Source organism: Pseudorca crassidens, chromosome 2, assembly GCF_039906515.1.
Source record: "Pseudorca crassidens isolate mPseCra1 chromosome 2, mPseCra1.hap1, whole genome shotgun sequence".
NCBI lineage: Eukaryota > Metazoa > Chordata > Mammalia > Artiodactyla > Delphinidae > Pseudorca > Pseudorca crassidens.
This window is the reverse complement of record NC_090297.1, coordinates 50,500,620-50,518,313: the sequence shown is the minus strand read 5'-3', so window position 1 is coordinate 50,518,313 and position 17,694 is coordinate 50,500,620. Positions and strand designations below refer to the sequence as shown.

Sequence of the window (17,694 nt, the reverse complement as noted above, 5' to 3'; positions counted from 1 at the left end):
TGAACTCGTAAAGAACAAATTTTTGTTGTTTTAAGCCACCTAATCTGTGGCACTGTTACGGAAACCATGGGATATGAATACAGTTGTAGTTATAATTTTCCCCCCATGTGTCTTTAAAATAACAACAGTTTCTGCATTTAAAAAAGAGATGCATATTATGTCTAAGTCATATACTTTGGGAATTGATTCTTTTTTTTTTTTTTTTTTTTTTTTTTTGCGGTACGCAGGCCTCTCACTATTGTGGCCTCTCCCGTTGCGGAGCACAGGCTCCGGACGCACAGGCTCAGCGGCCATGGCTCACGGGCCCAGCCGCTCCGCAGCATGTGGGATCTTCCCAGACCGGGGCACGAACCTGTGTCCCCTGCATCGGCAGGCGGGCTATCAACCACTGCGCCACCAGGGAAGCCCTGGGAATTGATTTTTAAGATTTTATTATTTAGAAGCATACCTGTCTCAGGTAACTAATGAAAGAATTATTCATTAGATTTTGCTACTTCCTTAAAAAGCAAATTTTTCCTTCTCATTTTCAGTAACAACTTTGATGTGAGTCACAACAGCCATCAACGCAATAGATAATAAATTGGAACATATATAAAGTGCTTTGAAGTGTTCAAAGAAATAAGGTAAAATTTGCTTTTTTTAGCAGGAATATTATAAACTGACCCAACTAGGGGAAAATGTATGCTATAAGTTTCACTGTCTGGATCCAGACTTCTGAAAAGCTTACAGAAGAGGAAGGGGGTTCAAAAAGAAAAATAAATTTAAATTGGCTCTTATACTATAAGGAGGTGTAGACATCTAAGTACATGCAAAAACAAATGGAACAAAAAAAGAGGTTTAGGCCCAATTTTAGGTCACTGTCATTTGTTTTATGAAGAATGAGAGCTTTCTGATTGGTTGGCCATTTTATTATTCCTGCAGAAAAGCTATTAGAAGACAGTAAGAGACAAAAGAGAGAATAAAAAAAGAAAAATCAGATAGACAGAGGATCAGCAGTAACAACAGAATCCAACACATTATGTAAGAATGAGTTGGTGATAAAGGATACGGTTTAACTAAAATTGACCTGACCCTACTCTAAACATCAGGTACAGTGCTAGCATACAGGAGGTCAAAGAGCCATATGTATCACCATATAATAGTAAAAACAGGTCTCATCTACTGTGTTGTGGTGTAAAGCTATTAAAGACACTTCAATACATATAAATGACATCTTTGGATGGCACTGTTGAAGTGAGTGAATGCTCACCGGCCTTACACCTACACCAAAACAACGTAGCTGCGTCTACACCAACACGCACAAGAATGAGAAAAGGCCAGGTCGTATGTGCTAATGACAAAAAACAATGATGACTTTCCCAAATCATCAAGAAAGGACCATATTCAGAATTCTTAGTTCTGACCAATTAAATCACTTTGAAACCAATTAGGGTATAAATAATTAAGAAACATTTTTAAGAAAGCAGGGGAGTAAGGCATATTTTAGAATGACTGCCAAAAAAAAATGTTAACATGCTAAATTTATCTTTTAAAGTGTTAATCTTGAGTTAACCATAAAATCTGTCTATTCAAATTAGATCATTTTGAAGATTCCAAGTAACTAAGATTATGATATTGTTTGAAGTTGTTTTTCTAAGAGTGGTAAAGAAGTTTTTCTAATCTATCTACAGAGTTTTTCAATGTCAATCATAAAAAACCTTTACAAAATGATGGCAATAATTAAATAATTTCTGATATATAAAACCATGTAGCAGAAATAGGAGTCTGGTCTCACTGAAGATATATTACCATGAAAGTAAGCTAATACAAAATCAGTATGACTATTAACTAATAAATTATGACCACAGGGCTTCCTAGGTGGCACAGTGGTTAAGAATCCACCTGCCAATGCAGGGGACACGGGTTCGAGCCCTGGCCGGGGAAGATCCCACATGCCGTGGAGTAACTAAGCCCATGTGCCACAACTACTGAGCCCATGTGCCACAACTATTGAAGCCCGTGTGCCTAGAGCTCATGTTCTGCAACAAGAGAAGCCATGACAATGAGAAGCCCGCACACCGCAACAAACAGTAGCCCCTGCTTGCCGCAACTAGAGAAAGCCTGTGCACAGCAACGAAGACCCAACACAGCCAAAAAAAATTAATTAATTTTTTAAAAATTATGACTACAGAATAGGCCCTGTACAGAAGAGTACAACTCATATTGTAGATATTATAACCCTAATCCTTATACAATGTTTGGCAAAAGTTACGAAATAATGGATTTAGGAACTTTTGATATTGTATAATTATATAAAAGGGGCCCAACCCAAACAGAATCACTTTATTGGTTAAGGTACCCAGCATTTGTGACTTAAAATGTCATTTACACAACATTTCATTATTGGTGGATTCATACAATTATGATTATTAATTCAATATAGATTTTAAATTAATATTTTTTCCAAATCCAGTATTTCCTGCTTCAATTATCTCAAAAATAATAATCTCCATGTACTGATATCTTAAGATGACAACAGAATAACTGAAGGAAACATTACCGTATAAGAAATTATATCACTCATTTAACCTATTTCTTTCTCAGTAACTATAACTTGTGAACATGACCAGAACAAGTTTAAAATTAACATCTCTTGAATAGATAAGAACCCTGATTGCTCATTTAATTAAGATGTATCTCTATGAACAAGCAAGAAGTAATCAGGTGGTAAAATTTTTTGTTCCTTACATGCAAGAATGCCTTGGCAAAATATACCTGTCATCACTGGAAAGGATAAAGTTTCAATAACCTTTAGAACACAAGTCTAAATTTTCTTCCTTGAAATTGGGTTTACAATTATTTCAGGAAGAGTGTGGAACACTACTTACATTTGATGAAGAACTTGTGCCATGGCAACTCCATTAGTCAGCTGTTTCACATCCTGACAAGGTGCAGCAGTATTGAATGTCTGCAGCTAAAATGACATAAAGCAAGTTACTTAACTGCTTTACTCCCCTCCCCCCTCAATTTATATACATGAATGAACACTAGAGAGAAAACTGTTTTGTTTAAATAGACCCTGCCAAACAAATGAAATTATACTAATATGTTTCTATGACTGTTATATTTTTATAAGAATACTTAACATTTCATAAAATCATTACCATACCTAATAGTCAAACGTATTGATGTCATGCATGAAGTACTTCAGAATTTCTGAAAAACACGTGTAGAACTCTTAAGATAGTAATAGTCTGTGTTTTGTCAATTTTTAGGAGAATAACATCAGGAAAAGAATTTTAAGATAACCTAACATCTGCAAGTTAAAATTTCACTCATATCATTTGGTAGGAAAACAAAAGCTAGAAATGTCAAGTCTAAAACTACCTAGTTAATCAATAAGCTCTAAATAAGGCAGGACTTCTGCCTGTTACCAACAGTTACCCTTAGAGCATGAACAGTCCAGGGCCCACCAATCACGTCAAGTTGTATCTATCTAGTTTGGCTTTAGATGCTACTAACTTTTCAAATCTCTGTGTGTTAAACATTCATGTACATTTTAAAAACAGAAGTGAAACAGTGGCAACTCTTCCTAATAAGCAAATACAAGATAGAGGAATTTTTTTAAAGCAAATTGCAACAGAGCTCAATGGATTATATACTTTCTCGAAATCTAATCTCAATCCATAAATATCTTAAATTAAATATACTATGATTCTTTATTCCCTCACATATTCATCTCCTTTACTATTCAATTATAATTCCTTAGTTTACCACCATAATACACCTTTAGTGGTTGTTGTATTTTGAGATTCTACAAATCTGTCTCCATTATCCTTATACAAAGTGGAAGAATGACACAAACTACGTAAATCTAGCCACAGTTACTTTCAAAGCACAAAGATAAAGATACTTTACTGAGCTTCTACTCTACGTAGGGCACTGTAGTATAGGAAGGAGTTACAAGGGAAAAACACCAGGTTTCCACTCTCAAGTCGCTTCAATCCAGAGTTAAGGAGAGGAGAAAAAGACACAAATCATTTGCAGAAGATGTCACTTCTAGTCTCATGACTGCAGTATGCACAAAATGTTCCAAAATATACAAGAGTCAACTAACCTAATTAGGGCTTGTATTTATTAAAAACTTCTTAAAGACTTATTTATTAAAGACTTCTTAGAGATGATTCCAATGGATGACCCTGAGTAAAGAAAGGGCCAGGGGAAGGAAACTTCAGGAAATAGCAACATGATAAAAGCACAAGTACAAGAAAAGATACGGTATTTTTAGGTAACATGCAGTTCAGTATTGCTGGATTTCTCTGCATGTTCAGTTGTTAAGGGAGACAACCAAGGGGATAAAAAACAGGCATGCGTCAGAACTCGGGGTCATGGCAAGAAACTTGGAATTATCCTTAATGGTATTATCTATATCATGGGGAAACAGTAGAATGGTTTCTACCTCACAAGTTGGTTGTGAGAATTAAATAAATTAGCAAACACAGTGTACTCAGATCAGTGCCTGGCACGTGGTACAAACTCAACAGCTGTTAGCACATTAGCTATGAGTCAGGGTTTCTCAAAGTGTGGCATCTAAGAACAATATGTAACAGAATCTCCAGACAAACTAAATCAGAAAATCCCCAAGTGATTCTTATGTACATCAGTTCTTTAGAACCATTGCTCTGGGTGATGAAGAATCACTAAAGAGTAACAAGGAAGAGACATCTTTAGTATGTTTTGGATAGTAGCAAGAGTGACACAGAGAATGGGAGAGAGTAGCTTTATGCTTGCTCAGTTAGAAGGCTCCTGCAATGGTCTTTTTGACAACATGGAATGCTAAGATTAGTTAGGGTAATGCTGACTAACAGGACAGTGTGAATTCATGGAATATTTAAATTATAAAATAAGAAGGATTTTGCAGTTGGGTGGATGTACAAGGAAGAAAAACCCCAGGGTTTAGGGCATCTTTAAAAGGAAGATAATCATATACGTTCGGGTAAAATGTGGCTCCCACTTCTCAACCCTTCCTACTTACACATTACATCATTAAGTTTCTACAAAATGGATATGATTAGTGATTTTAAGAAGGCAATTTCATGAGACACAGAATATTAGGCAAAATAGTAAAGAAATATGTAAAAGGAGTAAATACACTGAGTGCCTCATGGTCCACCACGCCCAGATTAAGATCAATTTCTTCTTTTTACAGCCATGAAAAGTATTTCTTGGAAGCTCTTAAACTAGTTGCAAAATAAATTAGGTAACAGAGAACGTCACTTCATTTGGCTAAATTGAAAGACTTTATAACCAAGAAGTGTGAATGAATTATAAAGCTCAGTGAGGGGAGTGAAGCCAAAGCAGTGGGACAAAAGAAAATGTACCCTTTCAGACTACTCTTTATAGAGGTGAAGATGCAAAAGTCTTTTGGTGAGTGACCCAGAAAGGACAAACAGGGCTTCCATCACTAAACACAGTGCTCTGGCAAATAGCATCTTACTTTCTTCTTTATTTTTAAATAAAGCAAACAATCAGAAATGTGGAAATGCTGTTCCTGAACTGCTTCAATATAAACGTCAAAGAAATCAAGGAAGAAAAGGGGTTTTCACCACTGATACCCAACAAAAACTCAACTTTGGGTCAACTTTATTCTCAAATTCTCTTCCGTCAGCTGCTCATTTCAGAAAGAGAATCACTGCTCTGAGTTTTAAGATCTTCATAAAAATGATTCAGCCTTTTTTTTTTTTGTAACTTGGGCATACATTCGGTATTAGTTTTTCCTTCACCGGCATGTTGAAGGCAAAGAATGAAAGAACCAAGTAAACCATTAAGGAAAGCCTGGTCCAGCACTCTAACTTTATTGAAGAAATTAAAGTCCAAAGATTTAAAATTTTCAAATCACAGAGCCAAAAGGCAGAATTAAATTTATCTTCACACACGTACTTCAAACTCTCTCTACCATGTAAATGATGCCCAAATTTATCCTTCAGCCCTGAATGTTTTGCTAAGTAGCAGTATAACATTTCTAAGAACTATTTTAAGGTGAGCTCCAAATCATAAAATATAACTTTTAAAGAACTGCCAAAACAGGCATCTCTTCACCTAACCAACTTTTCTTGATGACCTCTCTGTTAAGGATGGTTCTATTGTCCTAGAACAATGTCCAGTACTGAAAGAACACAATTTACTACCAGCTGTCTTCTCACTTCCATTATAACGTTTTTTGTGGTTTTTTTGCGGTACGCGGGCATCTCACTGTTGTGGCCTCTCCCGTTGCGGAGCACAGGCTCCGGACGCGCAGGCTCAGCGGCCATGGCTCACGGGCCCAGCCGCTCCCCGGCATGTGGGATCTTCCCGGACCGGGGCACGAACCCGCGTCCCCTGCATTAGCAGGCGGACTCTCAACCACTGCGCCACCAGGGAAGTCCCATCATAATGGTTTTTTAATCTTATATCTCCTACAACTTCCCCTCAACACGCAACATTACTTAGCTTGGCAGGGAGCACATTCATTAAGAGTCCAGGGATATCATGACAAAGGTGTCTTCCATTACCTTCTTTCAATCTATCCTCAAAGAAGACTATTACGTTACTGCTAGAAGTTCTTCCCTGTGTCTGGAAAACTCATTTCTCTTGATTTCTACTTGTTGAAATTCATCAATCCTCTATGAAATAGTTAAAAATTTATCCTAGGTATCTACAAAAACCTATATACTTAGTGGTGAATAACGTATGGTGAAATACTAGTCTCTGATGTCAGGACCAAGACAAGGATATTTACTATCATCACTTTGATTCAATGTTGTACTGCAGATCCTAGTCAGTTTTTGTTTCTGGGAATAAAGCAGAAAACAGGTCAGACAAGAGCTCTGACCCCAAAGTGCAAACGAGATGACTTCAGAAAATGTTAAGTGTTACAGACACAACAAAAAGGGGTTAACAGGTTACAATGGGATAGGAGTAGGAGACAGGTAGGTCACTCACTGTCACAGACTGTCTCTGAAAGATGACAAGAGACCCAAGAACTGAATGGTGAGAAGCCAGCCAGCCATTGGAAGAACCAGAAGGAGGATATTTTAGGAAGAGGGAAGAGAAGTTAAAAAGCCCTGATGCATTAAAAAAAAAAAAAAAAAAGAGCTTGACTTCAAGAAACAGAAAGTCAACACAGCATGGTGGGCACGGAGGAGTGTGGCATGAGACCAGTTTGCAGAAAGTTGGGGAGGTGAGGTAAGACCAACTATGCAGTAGCTGACGAACAGCAAAGTTCACTGGGAATCATCCAGAGAGGTAAAGAAAAGCCTAGAGGCAGGAACCTAAGAAACTAAGGCAGAAGATAATTTCACAAAGGAGCCATCAATTAAGATAAGGATAATATAATAGTTCCCAGTCTGCCAATCCCAGTACGTGAAGGCCTTAGAGAAAAGAGCTCAAGTGCAATGGGCTGAGGAGTAAATTAAAGCTCAAAAAGTATAAAGGATGAGTACTTAAAAATGCAAGAAATATGACTGTGAAGGAAGAGGGGGAATACAGTGTAGCTTTAATAGGGACTGATGGCTCTTTTTCTTTTTAAGAGAGGGAAGATTCGAGCAAGTTTACATGTAGAGAGGAAAGAGCTAATGGAAAGGAAAAAAATAAATACCAAAAGGGGATAAATGACAGAGCAAAGTTTTACAAGAGGTGAAAGAGGTGGACCTAGAGCCAGAGCCAAAGATAAGGAGGAGGTCGTTTTCCTGATGGGGAGAAGGTTTGGGGCTCAAACAGGGTACTGATAAAGGTTTGCAAGGAGAAGTAAGAGAGGAACTGTGTGGTTATTCTTAATCATAAAGCTGGGCAGTATACAGGAACAAGAGAATTTGGCTGTAGCAGCATTTGAGAGGCAACAGTCTGCACGTTAATTCCATTTTCTCCATAGTGTTTCAGCAGCCTGAGAGAGAACTGGAGAAGCGAACAACCAGTTATACTCTGTCACCTATGATTCCTTATCTTTCCTTATATTATAAATAATATTTTTATATGGGACTTCCCTGGCGGTCCAGTGCTTAAGACTGTGCTCCCAATGCAGGGGGCACGGGTTCGATCCCTTGTGCGGGGGAACTAAGATTCAACATGCCACATGGCGCAGCCAGAAAAATAAAAGTAAATATAAATAAATAATATTTTTACAGTTTTTAAGGAATTTTGCCTTCCATTATAAAAAATACACAGCTCTGCCTACCACATCAATTAAAATTGAAAATTCTTTGATTATGCTTGATATCTTTCTTCCTCAGTGTCTTACACAAAGTAGGAACTTCACTATTTATTAATACTGATTAAAACAATGGATACAGTCACAAAATATTTTAAATTTTGAAATACAATTCAAGAAAATCCTATACTTCACCACCAACTCTCATGTAAGTCAATGACATCATAAAGACTAAGTTTACTAGGTAAGTCATGTTTAGAGCAACAATGCAACAGATTAGGATACACCCTTTAATTAGTCACTTGTTTAATAAAACACATCATTAGAAGTAATGTTGCCTTGTTTCATGACAGCCTTAAACATGGCATCTAAATCCCAATACTTCTTTTTTTTTTTTTTCTTTTGCGGTACGCGGGCCTCTCACTGTTGCGGCCTCTCCCGTTGCGGAGCAACAGGCTCCGGACGCGCAGGCTCAGCGGCCGTGGCTCACGGGCCCAGCCTTTCCGCGGCATGTGGGATGTTCCCGGACCGGGACACGAACCCCTGTCCCCTGCATCGGCAGGCGGACTCTCATCCACTGCGCCACCAGGGAAGCACTCCCAATACTTCTTTTAAGTGAAAATACAGATGAACACTTTGCTAATTGCTTTTAACTCAGAAACTCCAGATGCTTGCATTCTACTTAAAGCAAAAGCTATTTACCTCCAAAGTGTAACGGTTGCTTTACATTATGGTTATTTCCAATAAACTTCACACATTGTCAGAAACCTTCCCTAATTTCTCATTCTTTTGAATTACATGCATTGTGAGATAGACAGGGAATCTCATCAACCAATTACCGCCTCCTAATCCAGTCTGTTTACATTCCATTCTGCACACAGTCCCCTACACAAAACTAAACAACTGGTTTAGGGATAAGCATCATTGACAGCACCTTGTGGACCATCGAGCATCAACCTTGCCCAATGTGGGTTAGAAGCCACACCTGAATGTCAGCTCTCTCTGATCGCTGAGCACCTCCAAAAGGTGACAGAGACATTGTTTTGCTGGTGGGAATAGTGGGGACAGATCCTGCCCGTCCAAACCCAACAAATTAACAGAAATACTAAACGCGGATAAAGTGCAAACGAAAATGCCACGTTCTTTCCTTTAAGGAAAATGCTTGTCCATTGGAAGGGGAGGGGAACAAGTGAGAAAAAGGGAATACATGCCCCCACCCCTAACATATCTTCTGATCCATGCAGGAAATACGTGGAAACATCTCTTCTAAGAGGCTTCTACAAAAATGGATGTCCTGGGGTCAGGGAGAAGCAATGATCCACTAACTAAAACCACCTCTTGGTCACCCGTGTCCAAGTAGAGGAAGGTGCTTGCAGTGGGAGGGAGGTTTCAGCGGGGGTCTTCACTCCCAAGTGACACAAATGTCACTGTGGGAAGACTGTTCAGCAGACGGAAGGCAAGGGTGTCAGTGGCCCAGAAAGTCTAGGGCTTGGGCGCAGGGCAGGGGCAGAAAATGGGAGAGCAGGGAGTAAAGGGATGGGCGCTTGGCTCCCGCCACAGCTGTTCGGAGCACGATCAGGGCGGTAAGACGAGCCTCCTCCGTCCCGCCCCCCAGAGCTCCCTTTACCCTCCCCCCGCCCTCGAAGACATAAACACACGCACACTCACTCACGGACGCACACCTGCCCCGCGACCCGCAGGTGGCACTCTCGCGGTCAAGGGCGACGCGAGGCGCGGAGGGCAATGCTTGGAGTCCGGGGCGCAGGTGGTCCCCGCTGCTCCGCAGGCTCACCTGAGAGGTGCCAGTGACCAGGCACCCCCCAGGACCTCTCCGCGGTCTCCCGGCCCCCCTCGCCCCCTGGTACTCACCCAGATGATGAGGCTGTCGCACAGTGGCAGCTCGGACTGCGGAAGCGGCTGCGTCTCTTCCATGGCCGGGACTGCCGTCAACTACACCGCTGACACCAAAACCTCCCTCCTCCCCGCGCTCCGCCAGGCGCCGGTGTCGAGGACCTGCTCGCCCGTCAGGAAAGCTCGGTAGCCAGGCCCAGCGACCGCGCCGCTCACGCGCGAAGCCTCGCGCTGCCGACGTCGCCGGCGTAACCCCCTCCTCGCCGCTGCCCCTGCCCCGCCCCGCAGTTCGCCCCCTCCCCCGTCTGGCCCGGGCCGCGCAGCTCAGCACCTGAGCCCCGCCCCCTCCCCTCCCTTCCCCTCCCCGTCGTCCTCCCACCCCTCCTTTCCACTCCGGCACTCCTTTCCACTCCGGCACACCTCTCCCCTCCGCACTGAGTGACCTGGGCGCGCACCAGTCACAAAGAAGATAGGTGCCGGAGGGGGACGGGTGGGGCGGGGAGGGGGCGGGAAGAGCGGGAATAGGTTGAGCAGGAGGGATTGCTGATTGGACACGCCCTCTTGGGCTTCGACCAATCAACGTGAGACAAGACTGTGCCTCCTAGAGAGCGAGCGAGACGGTGGGAAGGGGTTTATGACCTGGCAGGTGCAGCTAGGGTGGGGGGCAGCGAGTGCGCGTGCGCGTGCGCGATTGGGGGTTGCTGAGGCGCAGCCCCAAGGGCAGAAGCGGCCACGGGGGCCTAAGGGTACGCAGGGCCGGCTCGGGCATCTTCCGGCCTCCTTCCTCGCCGGTAGGACAAGCTCCTGGCTACAGCTATGGAGACCCACATTGCTTCCACAACGTCTGCAGAAATAGATCCCACCCGTGAATAAAAACCACTCCAGATAGGGAGAGTTGATTTTCTTCTAGGCTCTCATTAGAAAACGATATTTTAATTTGCAGATAAGGCAAAGAAATGTGTTTCCTATGGGAGAAAAATACTATAAAGCTGCTTAAATCAAATAAGCTCTCACGAGATTACAAACCATGGGCAATTTTATTTTAAATGAGGCAAAAGGTAGGAAAATGAAAAATGAAATGATCTTTTAGTTTTCAAAAAACATGGAAGATATCAATGTACAATGCTTCTTATTTTTCTTTAACGGTTGAAAACTTGTCTTTTCTGAGAATGTTCATGGGGGAGGGGGAGGTGTAAAATTGGAAACTCTCCAAGGTACTGATGTATAGCTTAGGCTATTGAAATGGGCTGGCATATTGTTAGTCTTGCTGTTGATTTACATCACTTCAACTCATTCATAGACTCATCAATTCATGCTCTGTGTAAAAATGCAGCTGGATCCTTTCTATTACTGCATCTTTATACTTAGACACTGAAAGTTTAAAACCGATGGATGACTGCAATTAAAAGCCCGCCAATATAAATCAGTCTCATTCTAAAATACAGTACATGCATTTGTTATTGAGTCCCTTAACATTATTCCAGAACTTTCTTACCTTGTGTGAAGTATTTTATACTTCGGGACACTAGCAACATTAGTAATATGACTTAATGAAAAGTAAAAGATCTAAGAATTGAAGACCTTGTCTGAGTCTTGACTTTACTTCTCACTGGCAATGATGACAGCTTTCTCCTCTGGAACCCAACCACCACATTCCTGAAATAATGCTAATGACACTAACCTGCCCTGCATACCTCACAGAGGCAAAAATAACGGATGTGGAAGATTTTTATGAATTAAAAACTCCTTTGCAAATATGAGTTACTGCAACCATATATGCTTAGAAGTGTATGAGAACACTTACTACTAAGAGCCACAAGTGATTAAACTACTTGAAGTATTTAAGAAGAGTAAGTGAGGGGCAACGGAGTTATCCTTCTGGGCTTTATACAAGCAGAGAATAGGTCCTCAGGGAAGGATGCCCAGTTGTCCTCATGGTACTAGATCTAATGGGAAAATATGTGAAGGACATGATTGTGAATTCAGAGAAGAAGAAATACAAATATTTCAAACAAATATGAAAAGTTAGAAAAGTGCAAAACATGAATCATTGAAATAAAACAACACAAAACAATGTTGAAAAGAGTAAAGTACACTTGCATATACAACTGGAACAAGCATTTTAGAATATTTTTCTAAGTTTTTAATTATAAAATTAGCTTGCATTACATTATACCAGGAAAAAAAGATATTAAAGAAATGCCTGATACAATATAGGCTGTTATTTTCCAACTTCTGGCATTCATTCCTAAAAGTCAGCATCCATATTTGGAGAACTGAATAAAACTAATTTTGAAGCACTAGCCATGGAATTATAAATTGGCACAATCTTTCTGAGAAGTTTTTGAGAATAGATATCAAGAATCTTTAAAATGTTCAAAGCCTTTAAGTCAATTTTACTTCCAGAATCTATTCTAAGAAAATAATCAGATGCCAACCAAGTTGTTGATTGCAGTGCTATTTATCAAAGCAAAAAAAGAAACAGCCATTAAATGTCTGAAAGAGGAATGATTAACTACATTATGATACATCCATACAATAAAATATATTGTAGATCTTAAAATAGTTTGAAAGAAGTTTAATTACTCAGGAAAATGCTTACAAAATAATATTAAAATTAAAAAGTGATGATACAAATCTGTACATACAGTATGGATTTCTCTCTCTGTATATATATAGACACATATCTGTGGACGCATGTGTGTGTATATATGTATATATATATACACAGAGAGAGGAGAGACTAAAGGAAATAAACAAAAATGTGAATAGTAATAACGATAATATCTAGGTTTTGGAATAATTGGTACGTTTTACCTTCTTTGTACTTTACAATAATTTAGAAAATTTCTATAGTGATCTTATCATCTGTAAACTCGAATAATACTTGTATATTTCTGTACATGTGTATATTGCTTAGGGATTTTTTTGGTGGTAAGTGGGTGAAATCAAACCTGGTAACTATAAAGAAAACAATGTTATTGCAAGTGTAGAAAATCTCACAGATTCGGAGAAAAATTTGAAGAACTCTGCATGGGAAAGGGCAGGTCCCAGAGCAGCTCATCAGATCGAGGTAGCAAAAATTATAAGAAGTTTTTTCAGGAGAGCACCACCCAGATGAATATGATAAAATGGTTGCAAGTCTTTCTGAGTCATTCTGTTCAAGATTCAAGTTGCAGGAAGGGCATCTGATGGGTCTATCAGGGATATGTATCCAACCCTTTGCCAGAAGAGGACAAAGGACCTCGACTGGCTGCCCCACCAGGACTGTAGACCCAAGTTGAAATCATGGGGTGGTTGCCCCATGTGGATGGAGTAGGGGAGCTGGATGCCTGCAGACAAAAACAAAAACAGCAATTCTCTCCACATTTTCTCTTATGGTTGCTGTGAAGACCAAATGCATATAAAATGCCTAACAATTCCTAGCTCATAATAGTTGCTCAATCTATTTTAACTATATGTCTTAAGGTGTGTGCGTGTGTTTGCACTCATTAAAAAAACTGAAAGAAGATATATTAAAATGTTTGTAGAGGTTATTCACTGTGATTATTTTTTTTCATTTTCCTATTTTACCAAAATGAACTAATATTACCTTTTTAAAATAAACCAAAAAAATTTAAGAGAAAGACGATGTCAGGATGAGATTTTAAGCTCTGAATTGGACTCTAAGTGGATGGATTCATGATAAAAGGAGAAAATCCCTGATTAAGTACCTTAAAAAGAATTGTAGTAGGCTCTCCTGTAAAGAGGAAATCTATGTCTTGCACACTCAAACCATGGAGTGAAAAAATGGAGAAGTCTAAGGTTTTCTCTGCTGATATGTAGATACCCTGAATGGCTGAGGGTGTTCACCAGCTAGAAGAAAACCCTGGCCTGGACAGGCATGGAACTAGACATTCAAAAAGAGCAGCCATTCTAGCAGAGTCACCATATCAGCAGCAGACAATCCAGTGGACCTTGCCAGCAAAGCATTCATTCCTGAAGCATTCCCCCACACAGAAGATCCAACATCCGATCAGCATCGAGATCCACAGTCAGTTAAATGCAACAGGAGACATTTCTAGATTGTAACAGTTTTCAGAATCTGGGAGATATTTTGAAATAAGAATGCCCAGGCCCTGGGCAAGGGGATTTACAAACCCTAGGTAGGGAAGAGAGATGATGACAAAAATTGACATTTTAAAACAGCTTCTAGTTCTCAGACCTGTGATCACAGTCAGTGCAAGTGCCTAGCTCTGTTAAATACTGTACTGGGTTTAGGGAAGCAAGACCAATCCCAAACGCTAACCATGGGTGAGTTTTAGGCTTTGACAAAGAGACAATCTTGGACAGAATTGACTTGGGCACTCAGTAGATCTGAACTTTTAGGTGATCGGATTAGGACAAACTTCATCCCCACAGGTATTTTCAGCCATGGTGACTATTGAGAAAGAAACTGGAGAAAGGGGATAAAGGATGTGGACTACTTTCCACTGTGTATAAAAGGGAATAATTTCACTCCTGTTATGAAATTAATGTTCATTTGGAGACTGTGCATGACACTGAGAATTTTGCTTCTGGGGCTTTTATAGACTTAAGTGATTTTATATCACTTAATGATACTGCTTTTTAATGCATTTTAGTTCAGTATTTACAAGTGATGTTATTACTAACCTGTTGGGTTGCCCAAAAAGAGATTATTCTAGGGTTTCAATGAAGAAGTACAAGTTCAAATTAAGGGTGAAGTCATCTCTGTCACTGATGAATGTACATCTACAATGCAAGGGATTTCAAATTTATACTATAAGAAAAATTGCAAGAAGTGACTCCGAGATGGAGATTAGCATGCAAAAGGTTTATTAAGAAGTGCCCTTGGGAATAACAGCTATGGAAGGGAAGGAAAGGAAGCAGAAGTGCTCAGGGGGAGAAAGAAGGAAGGCTGTGATGCAGTCCTACTGAAAGTCCCAACCAATCCCTGGGGAGCTCTGAAGCTGGAATGACCCTTCTGAGATGTCTGAATGAAGTTTGGATGAAGGGGGCTTGATCCTTATGCCACCAAGTTGACGAGTCCTTGGATGTGGACTATTGTGGAAAGGTGGCATGACAGCCTAGGCAATTCACAAAGGCTGATGGCTGTCTGCCAACAGCACTCCCAGATGTTGGGATCTGGGTATCACATCACAGTATCATCTGAACAGCAGTAATGTCCACAGTCATTTAGGTAGAGGTGGGGGTACCATCACTCAGAACGGTAAAGCATGGTTCAAAAAAGCATGGACAGGTAACCTTAACTGGGGCAATAGTATCATAACCACACAGTTAAAATGGTCACAGAGGAAGCATGTTGGTATTCCTGGTTCTTGCATTGAGAAGGCACCAAAATGGAAAGGGATCGTAGCCATGGTTATAATTTCACGTAGGGGCTTGGTGTCAAATCACCAAACAAACGCTGCCTTAGAGAATTTAAAACTGGAGTGCCTGCAAAAGTTATGAAAGATAAATCACAACATAGGGTGATATTATCAATTGCATTTTACACTGATGGGAAGGAATGATTAGTTTGCCATTTATTGAGTGAAGATGAAAATAACTATTTCATTTTATTAAGCATATTTAAACTCACCCCAAAGCTCTAAGTCAAATAAAATTGGACCAGATTATTTTATCTTGTCCTAAGGCACTCAGATGAGAAAAAAATGTAATAGCAAGGTATATGTTCTTAAAAGCTATGTTTTCAAAAACATAAAAACAACAGGTAACAAAAATAAACACTTAGTAAAATGTACTGATGATGTAACCAACCTAAAGTATCACTTAAATATATAAATCCTGTACTTTCTAGCTCAGCTTATTTAAGTGAATTATAAGACATGTCATCATTTAACACTCTGTTAGAAGAGATATCCATATGCCTCATTCTGTTGGTGACCTGTTTCTTCTATACAAAAATCCTTCTAATCCATGTAAGCAGATTTTTAAAATAAAATCTAAACACTGACACACAGTGGCTAATCACTTAATCCAAAGATGTTTGTCTCTAAAAAGCAAGCAAAATCTAACTTTACAGTATAACTACCCAAGGTACCTCCTATTGTTTTCAAGGTTATTGAAAATAAATATTTTAAAATAAGAAGTTCTTTAATTTACATTATATAAATGGAAAGTGAATAAAATCACATTCATGAGACAAGGTTCACAGAAATAATAATAAGAGCATGATTTCTAAGAATGACAGGAATCACTGTGTTAGAGATACTGCTTATATTTTATTATAGCTTGAGAAAACTATACTTGAAACCATCGTGGCTAAACATGGTATTCTGAAACCTCCACACATATATCAGTTGAAAATACAGGAAGTGATTTTTGCCTGAGGAAATGTATCTTCCTCACTCTCCATGTGTTAGATAATATAACTTATATAGAATTTAATACATCTTAAAATACCAAAATGCTAAAAGGAAGAAATGTATCAGATCATTTAAGGACAGAAGAAGGGGGGAGCTATCTAGCCATAAAAAGTTGGGCTGTAAAAACAAAGACAGAAATGCCAAGAAAGATGTGTGATGGGTTTGTTAATAGAAGCAGTTGTAGGAAATACCTAGAAGTCCAGTTATGGTTAATAAAATTTTTGAAATGATTTAACCAAATAAATAAATACTATGTTATGTGATTCGGAAATATTTTCCAGATATCCCCCAAACAAAACAAAACAAACATAAATTAAAAAACTGATCAGGGCTTAGCCTTACAGAGAAAAGAGAGAAGCTGCACATTTCATTAACGTATGGGACTTCACGCTGGAACGGTGTTTTGTATGAACATGATTGGTAACCATGAAGATATCCAGTCCTGAGGCTATAAAAACCTACAACAACAACAGCAACAATAATAACAGCTAAAATGTATGGAGTACTTATTAGGTGCTAAGCTCTATTCTAAGTTCTTCATCTTTGCTGATTCATTATCCTCAACAAACTGACAAGGTAGGTAACACTTTTAATCTTTATTTTATAGATGAAGAAACTGATCATATAATGAATAAATTGCATACTTCAGAAAATCTCTTTTCAAATGTAAAGAGGAGAATTCTCCTAGGGGAGATCAGAACCATTTTTTTAAGCTTTATTGAAGTATAATTGATATACAAACATTTACACACATTTAATATATGCATATTGATGAGTTTGGACATCTGTGTATACTCATGATGCCATCACCATAATCAAAGTTCTAAACTCAGCCATCACCTCCAAAAATTGTGTTCTTGTGTGTGTGTGTGTGTGTGTGTGTGTGTGTGTGTGTTTTGTGGTTAGAACTGATTTTTTAAAGGACAATCATTGCAAAATAAAATATAGCATGTACAGTTCTTCAGTCATTGTTTCTGTACTTTCCCTTGCTACAGAAATATTTCTTCAGGCAGTCAAGATTCTTTTTGTTTAACACTGTGAAGCAAGCGAAGCCATCATATCTAGATGAGTGAAATTAATTGTCGCTGTTAGAGAATCTGCTGACTGAAGCCTAGTGACTAAAATACATGACTGAGAGACCTTGAATGGATTAAGATCTTGACATTTTTTATCTGAAGATGAGCTGGACCTGTTATTTAGAATACAATTTTTCTTATAAACTTCACATGATTTTTCTGAGGAATAATTAAGTTGACCATTTGGACTGAATAACTGGCCTACTCTTGGGGG

General features: G+C 39.3%; 1 protein-coding gene across 2 annotated transcripts in view; it reads right to left on the bottom strand.

Annotated features, from left to right (window-relative positions):
* HOOK1 (hook microtubule tethering protein 1) overlaps positions 1-10,259 on the bottom strand; it is a 67,323-nt gene extending 57,064 nt beyond the window's left edge. The window contains exons 1-3 of one of the 2 annotated variants that reach the window (XM_067726341.1): positions 10,034-10,259; positions 3,149-3,195; positions 2,868-2,953 (exon numbers count right to left, since the gene is read on the bottom strand). In XM_067726341.1, coding sequence (XP_067582442.1) covers positions 2,868-2,890 — 23 coding nt within the window. In that variant the 5' untranslated portion in view covers positions 2,891-2,953; positions 3,149-3,195; positions 10,034-10,259. The remainder of the gene's footprint in view (positions 1-2,867; positions 2,954-3,148; positions 3,196-10,033) is intronic. The other variant, XM_067726340.1, reaches the window with a different exon arrangement.
* Positions 10,260-17,694: the final 7,435 nt, after the last annotated feature.